The sequence below is a fragment of the Sminthopsis crassicaudata genome, chromosome 6 (genome assembly GCF_048593235.1).
Source record: "Sminthopsis crassicaudata isolate SCR6 chromosome 6, ASM4859323v1, whole genome shotgun sequence".
In the NCBI taxonomy this organism is placed as follows: Eukaryota; Metazoa; Chordata; class Mammalia; order Dasyuromorphia; family Dasyuridae; genus Sminthopsis; species Sminthopsis crassicaudata.
Window position 1 is genome coordinate 241,019,132 of NC_133622.1, and position 8,729 is coordinate 241,027,860.

Consider the following 8,729-nt stretch of genomic DNA (forward strand, 5'->3'; position numbering starts at 1 on the left):
TTCATGTTTGAATATTGATTGAAATATTTATATATCAAGAAGTTCCTTTGTATGTAACAACTGGCTTGGTCAGCTACCTTTAGATTTGGGAATGAGAAAGAACATTGGTAATTTTGCTTTAATTGAAGTGTGTAAAGTTAGCAAACTTGTCTGATCACAGTGTCCTAGAGGTTGATAAAGGGTTTTATGGTACAAAATGTGCACTCAGGCCTTGTGAATCAATACAGTAACAAACAATCAGATATCAGAGAAGAAACCCAGGACATCTTGACAGGTGCTTGAAGCACATCAGATGTACTTTCAAGCTATTATCCTTATCATGTTCTCATGTCTATGAAGGGCAAGGGAATCATATAGATGTTTGTATTTTTGTGGTTAAAAAATTTCTTGACCCATAATCAAATAAGTGCTTAATTTTTGGTTTTTTGAGAAAAGTATCTCAGTATCTCATTTATGACTGTCATGTAGCCATATTTTAAAGATGTAGTTATTTGAACTCAAAGATTGTTGCTTTCCTGATGTAATATGAATCTAATCTTGCTGATATTATTAAATTTATGTTAGCAATTTCTCCCTCAATTAAGGGGGATAATTTCAGAACTTACTGATAAAGGGTGAAGAAACTCAACTATTGCATTCCCCTATAACCTCATCAAGAGTTGTCTAGATGATTTTTAGGTTAAATAATATCTCTGGTAGCATAGCCACTACAGCAGGCCATTTCCCAGGTCCTTCTTACCATTTAAAGCTGTAAGGAAAAAATATATATATCATCTTGGACAATTCCTTTGATTTCTTGGTTTTTATGATGATGATAACTTTATACTTAGAACTTTTTTGGCTGCATCTTTCACATCCTTGTTCCTCAGGCTATAAATCAATGGATTCAATACAGGGATCACAATGGTATAGAAGACTGAAATCACTTTGTCAGTATTTGGTGAATAGAGATAACTGGGCCGGGAATAAATAAAGAGGAGCGTTCCCTGGTAGATGGCCACAGAGGTCAGGTGGGAGGCACATGTGGAGAAAGTTTTCTTCCTCCCACTGGAAGAGCGAATCTTCAGGACAGAGAGGAGAATAAAAAAGTAAGAGATGATAATGATGATGAAACAGATGATTTCTACAGAACTGCCATAAGTGGAGAGTAAAAGTTCATTGATGGAGGTGTCAGTGCAGGAAAGCTTGAGTAGTGGGGGGAGGTCACAGAAAAAGTGATTGATAATGTTCTTGTCACAGTATGTCAGTATGAAGGCAAAAGATGTGTGTACCAAGGAGCTCAAGTTGCCACCAATATAGGACAAGACAATTAACCATACACAAATGCCACGAGACATCACAACAGTATATAACAGTGGATTACAGATGGCTACATAGCGATCATAAGCCATAGCAGCCAAGATGAAAGACTCTGTGTCAGCAAAAGTACAAAAAAAGTAAAACTGAAGTGCACAACCATAATAGGAGATGGATTTGTTTTTTGAAAGGAAATTGACTAGCATTTTTGGGACAATGACTGAAGAATAGCAAAGATCTACAAAGGACAGATTGCTAAGGAAAAAATACATTGGAGTTTGAAGACGGGGATCCACTTTGATTAACGTCATCAAGCCAATATTCCCCATTAGAATCAGGCTGTACATGAGTAGAAATACCAGAAATAGGACAACTTGTAGTTCTGGTCTTGTGGGAAATCCCAGTAGAATAAATTCAGTTACTAAGGTGTAATTTCCTTCAAGCATTTTCATTGGCAGGATTATTTTTGTTTTCCTTTTAAGAGAAAATAGAGGAAACTGTGTATATATATTATTTAATGACAGAGAAATTTCTACAATTTTAGGAGTAGTAAATGGAACCAAATTGTTATTTACAGTTAGAAGCCATCTTAATGATTATCTAGTATTGCCCTCATTTTACAGAGGAGAAACCTAGTCTGAGTGAAACAAAGTGAATTGGGCATAAGTATTAAACAGCAAAGATAGGATCTGCATGCACATATTCTGATTCCAATACAATGTAATCTATATATAATTACATTAGCAAAAAAGAGTCTTTTAAAAATTAAGTGAAAGAAGTCTTATTAGGCGACCATGATGTAAAAAGTGTAGGACATAATAACAAAAATATCAAGATAAAATTTTACCAACAGAAAATTCATACATTTAAAAAGTTGGTTAGTTTTTGAAAATATTATTTGTAGTAGCATTGGAAATTTTGGGTTAAAATTGTGACTATGCTTTTGGATTATGAGAGAATTATCTTGACATCCTAGTTGCCACAGTTTCCCAACATGTAAAATAAAGAGAAAAAAAATAATTAATAACATTTTAAATTAAATATTTTGATTTTGTCCTCACAAGAGTTTTGTCAGGTATCTGATATTGATCTTCATTTTATACATAAAAATGTTCTGAGTCAGAAGAGTTTAATGATTTGAACTGAATCACTTGGCTCAAAGATTTGATTATTTTCTTGATACAAATATATAGGCATATATTACACTTAGTTTCTAATTGCTCTTCAAATTCTTTTTAAATTCTAGTCACCATAAGAATTGCTTAATAAATAATTTTAAATTCATTAAAATAGTCATTTAATACTTTTTGCAACTCATAATTTATTTATTTCCTCTACTTATTCATAGATGAAGCCTTTATAGAGCTTTGAAAATTCACTATATTTCTTAAATACCCTGAATCTCTCTCTCTCTTTCTTCTTTCTCCCTCTCTCTCTTTTTTGTCTTTCTCTTTCTTTTTTTCTCTTCTCTCTCTCTCTTTCTCTTGATGACTCTCTTTCATACACATATGTGTATATATATGTATATAAATATGTATTTATATAAGCATATTATTTTTGTTTTAAATGGAAGAATTGACTAAAGATCATCTGATTCTCATAAGATCATGTCATCAATTATTCCATGATTTCTCCCAAGTAAGTATCCATTGTGTACTACCTGGAGAATTCTAGTAAAGTGGGTATTCAAAATAATCACACAGGTCACTTTCATGAACTCTATTCAAATAAATTCTTGAAATTAATAGGTTGAATGGTGAATATAAATTCAATGAGAAAATACAGTGAGTAATATCTTTCATACCGGAATAATGCAAAAAGTCAACAATTAATGCAAAAGGATCTATAGGAAACCCCACATGACCTTAGACAAATATAAAATGTAAATTTTTTAAAGCATTTCTAAAGTCTGAGTGCTTCTTTCTTTTAAGTGGGAATGGAGGAGATATTATATGGATTATGTCATAACAGGAAATAAAATCTAAATAATTTCTATTATTATTCTGGAAGTCATTAAAATATTCTTGTGAATTTAAAATAATAAGGAAGCCTGTCATTTTTATTCATAACCCTAGTGTCCAGCAATATGAAGTAATATGGTCAAGTAATTAATAGCAAAGGAGGGTTTTACTTCTGTTCTTTTGACTCCAAGCATAATGTTTTTTTCTTTCTCCCATATTATAATAAATTCCCATATCTGTTGATAATTCAGTACCCAAAACATTTATTAAATGTATACTCAGTTTTTCCAGACATTAAGACCATAACATTGTCAATTGTGCCATCCCACTGTTTTCTAGTTAAAGTGAGGTTCTATTAATAGCTATCTAAGATGGAGATAAATCAGAGGCACTTATAACATTTTAAGCAAAGTGTTACGTTCTGTTATATTTCAGCTCAACTGGAAAGACTTCAAATATAAACCAAGAGCCTAATTCTATAGTTATCTGTGAGCATCTCAGACAACTTTAAACAACTCATTTTCAATTTGACAGCAAAGTTATGTTTTTGAGCAAAACAAAGACTACACATAAACACATAGATACATAATGTGTAACATCAGGAGAAAGCATTACATGGATTAAATCACAGTTCCTTGAAATTTTAATTAGTTTGAAAATCGTATTGAGAGACAGAGAAAAACAGAGACAGAAAGAAAAGCAGAAAGTATCAGAGAAAGAGATAGAGATAGAAAAAGCGAGATGAATGATAGAAGAGGAAAAGACAAAAATAATTCCTTTCCTCAGTCAAGAAGTACTTTGTCTTTGCAATATCTGTTTGTATTATGATTCATTTCTCTCCTTTTTATTTTCATAAGGGAGGGATAAGGAGAAATATACTGGCAAGTGATAATAAGGAGGGATGAGATGGGAAACCTAAGCTTCAAGTTAGGAAAGGGTTGTGTACATACTGTAACAAGTTAATACTAGAAGCAGGTCTATTAATGATAAATTTAAATCAACTTCACTGATTCCCCAGAATCTAGAGAAGGAATATAGTATTAAAAATATCTTGATTTTTCTGTCAATTTTAGTGAAATGTATCAATGTTCTTTGATAATCAGGCTTTAATATGTTAACAATGAGGGTGTAAATATATTTTTAAAAAAATTCCATTGAGAAGATGCTAAAAATGCTATTATATTATTCAAATTCAATTTTTTTTCTATTTAAATTTCACTCCACCTATCTTACATACCTTTTCAAATACCATTGATATACAAGTTAATTTTCCCTTCACCTTAACTGATTCCCAGCAACTCATTAGAAATTATCGTTTCTAAATATAGGAAGAATTGTCTTTCATCCAAAGTTATCTTCCACTGAAGTCAAGACAAATAATATATCTCAAATAATACATAGCTAGCTACACCTTTTGTTTTCTTCCAGTGTCAATAGGACAAATTCTTCTAATGCTTTGGTGCCTGAAGACATCTAATTATTTTTTAAATGTATCAATTCAATCTAAAGAAAGGTTGGAGTCTTCACTTATGAACCTAGCAGAAGAAAAGAGGGGAGGAAATTTTACTTTAAAAATTTTAATCTTTTTTTCCTGTAACATCTTTTGAGTAAATTTATGATTATTCTACATTCTTGGATAAAAAATATCCTGAACATATCTAATTTTTTTCATTGAGATTTATTCATTTATTGTTTCACATTAATTTCTGCCTATATATTTCAATGTCCTTAATTGTTAAAGGGGAGACATATAATAAGGCTCTTTGAAATGCTCTGTGATATAATTATTTGAGATGGCTAACTACATGGTCATATAGTTGACAAATGGAAAGAGGAAAACACAAATCTTGATAGTTTTTAATTTCAAGGACTTATTGGTTTTCACAATTAAAACTCATTTCACATGCCCCCTCCCTCAAAATAACCCTATAGATACATAACATACCTAAAGAGGACTGAAATGCTTTCCATTTAATTATAAGAATAGACTCATCTGCAGATTCAGAGAATTTATGTGAATCATCCTGGCTTTGGGGACCTAATCAGTGAATGATTCTCAAATCTGTTTGTTCCCATGGGATACAGGGAAGAGATTTGATATATACAGACTTGTATAATGTTTTCCTTAAAAATAATTGTATAAATATTACACAAATCCCAGAGCTATTCAATAGATAATTGCTAATCTAAGCAACACTTGGATTATTATGAATGATGTTCAAATTCCAAAGAGAGTTGTAATGCTTTTCTTTCTCTTTGGAACTATAGCTAGTCAGGATATTATGTATTCATTTTGAAAATGGGTTCATTTTGTTTAAATCAGTTTTTTTTTCCTTAAAGTTAGATTTATCTTTGTTAGTAAATTGTACTTTAAAAATCTGTCTTTGTGTTCTCTATTGACTATTAGAGTGCATTGTATATAGCAAAAGCAACATTTATTAAATTTAATGGCATAGAAGGCAATAATTAAAAACTTCATGATTTCTGGCTATCATTCATGTGTATATGTGTATGTATGTGCATATATATACACACAACACACACATATATATATATATATATGTATATATATATATATATATATATATATATATATATATGAATATTTTTGTTGTTCAGTTGTGTCTGACCCTCCATGACCAATATGTAGTTTTCTTGGCAAAGAAGTGGTTTACCATTTCCTTCTCCAGATCATTTTACAAATAAGGGATCTGAAACAAGCAAGGAAAACTGTTTTACCCATAAATACACAGTTAGTAAATGTCTGAACTTGAATTTGTATGTGTGCAAGTGTAATTATATATACACAAACACACATGCAGAGTAATTATAGTATAATTGGAAAGACTAATAGCATGAAAAAATACATATTGAAAAATTACAAATGTGTGGAATAGGGATTTTACCCAAATTAAAATCTGAGACTCCCAAGGTAAAAAAAGCAAAAAAGAATTTATTATGATCTCACAAGAAAGGGCAACTTCAAATAGATAATAAGGTGGCAGTAGAGGAATACAAAGCACAAGCTGAAAACACAAGATTATATGGACCTAACCCTGAAGTCTCCACCCTTGCTTCTGACATTTTCTCCCATTGGTTGGAAAGTTCTAATTTACCCAGAGACTAAATGTCTATTCAAAAATCACTTTATCTAGGTACTTAAACACCAATGAAAAGTGTGTGTCCTTGGGAGGAGAGGGAACAGGGGGAACCAGGATGAAATGTTTGTTTATGTAAGATAATCAAAAACAAGTAGTTTTTAGTTTTATCTCAATTTCTTATCACAAAGTCTTAACTCATAATTAGGGCATAGGTCAAATCCATATTCTTATGAGAGGTCTTCACTCAGTTTATCCCATTCACAAAAAAAAAAAAAAAAAAAAAAAAAAAACAACAACAACAAAAAAAACTTGTCTCTAAATATAGGATTTCATAACCATTTCTATCCTATCCTTCTGAAGATGTGAGTTGCTTATGATTGTGTTCCCTTACACAATTTTATATTATACATTTTATGATTTTTTTCAATGAGTTAATTATGGTAACTTTCCACTCCCTTTCCCCCTTTTAAAATGTCTTTTTAAATTATTGTTATTTTGGACTGTTCTTTTAAAAAGAATTGATTATTAGGAGAAATTATAGTGATGCAAAACCAGGACAAAATCAATAAAATGTAATTTTTGAAAAATAATGTAAGTTCTCACAATAACTACAAAAACAAAAATGTCTGACAAGAACAAAACTGACCAGAGATCAAAACAAATGAATAAATAGATTACTAAGATGAAACTCTAATAGTTCATCTTGCAGAAGATCACAAATTCAACCTACAGGCAAATGATAAAGGAGAGGAGGATTGTGAAACTAGAGTAGTTGAGAATCCTGGAGTTAAACCTGGGGATTAGATTATAAAAATGCTGATCTTTCAAAAAAACACTTTTGTTCAATTGATTCAACTCTGTAGTATTAACCATGAGCTCCATCAACTTCCTCAAGGGTTTAGTGGATACCCCTCAATCTCAGGTAAAGTTGCCAGTGTCTGAGACTCTGAATTTATTTTAGAAGTTATAAATATGTCAAAAGGACTAAGTTATCTACAGAAGAATGGGGCTTCTGTAAATTCCCTGATATCTCTGGAAGTGGAGAGATCTAAAACTCAGCCTTCAGTCAAGGATTAAGACTTTGCTGTTGTCCCTCTTTGGTGGTGAATCTCAGATTTAGGGCTCAATTTCTATGATTTGGGGCATAGCTCTTTCAACTCTAACCCAAGAAATAGGTACCTTTTGGAGAAAAAGGCCTGAGTAATGTCACTCTAATACCAAAAGAAGACAACTGAGACTTGGAGGTATGGAACAATATTTCAGTGTTGTTACAGAGATAGAGCAAAGGATAGGAAAAGAATCCATGTCTCAGCTTCCAAGAAGAGAGATGGAGTTCATTAAATGAATCCTTCAAAGTGGGTCTAAAGGACAGACACCACAGAAAATACAAGACCAAAATAATTTCAATCTAAGACCAATATCAAGACAACAAATAAGACATGCCAGTACTATATAAAATCATGAACATGATATTTGAAATGTGCAAAGCTCAGTCCTAATTCAAAAGTCCAACATGAAAAATAAAGCTGGAAAAATGAGTTTTAAGAAAAAAAAAAAAAAAAAAACTATTAGAATGCTTTCATATTCAAGGCAAAGAAGCAAGTATTATACCAAACCACCAAATGGCAAAACTACTAGGAAAAGCATAAATTTGTTTGGCACTGGATAAGTTGGGGTCATAGCCACCACCCTTCCTTGCCATTAGGACTGGAAATTAAGTTTTACACTCATTGTGTACACATTGTGACACAATGAAAACAATATCCAGGTGCCTTCCACTTTGACTCCATCCTTGTCCAAAACTACACTCAGGATAGAATTATGTTATCTCACCTCCTGCCAAAAAACTAAGTTATACCTTCCTTATAGCCCTTATCTAAGAATAGCCCTCCTCTCTTGTCTGACTGGGCCTGAGCCACAATCCTAAAAGCTGTAAATACCAAGTTTACTCCTCTCTCCCTGTTCTCTGTGAAGTAAAGATAACAAACAACAGCTGCAAAATGTTAGACTAATTGCATTCTTGGCTTCTGTATCCTGCTTGCAAACCTTAGTTAGCTAAAGTCCTATATAAATTCCCTGCCTCGATTTATCTGTGCCCAATGCTTTGGAGAAGAGTCCCATTTCTGTTGACTAACCTAAACTCTCCATATTAAAGATTAAAAATCAATCACTGTCTGCTTTAGTTTCTCTGCTATTACAGTTTGACAAGCTTAATTATAATTCTTAGAAGAATGATACAAGTGATTTTTCCTACTTTATTCATTCATCAATTTATATATTCATGCATCTTTTTTTTTTTTTTTTAAATTTAAGGTAGAACAATAAAGTTTTTTTGCACTTAAAGTTCCTTTGGTTTTTGTTTTATGGATTT

At 31.7% G+C, this 8,729-nt stretch overlaps 1 protein-coding gene across 1 annotated transcript; it reads right to left on the reverse strand.

Moving 5' to 3' along the window:
- Positions 1 to 803: 803 nt before the first annotated feature.
- LOC141545459 (olfactory receptor 5I1) lies at positions 804 to 1,748 on the reverse strand. Its single transcript, XM_074272523.1, has one exon. The coding sequence runs from the start codon at positions 1,746 to 1,748 to the stop codon at positions 804 to 806; it is 945 nt and encodes a 314-aa protein (XP_074128624.1).
- Between the last annotated feature and the right edge of the window lie 6,981 nt (positions 1,749 to 8,729).

What these genes read in the sequence shown, in the direction of transcription:
- LOC141545459 (XM_074272523.1), bottom strand. Translation starts at nt 1,748, where the DNA reads ATGAAAATGCTTGAAGGAAATTACACCTTAGTAACTGAATTTATTCTA.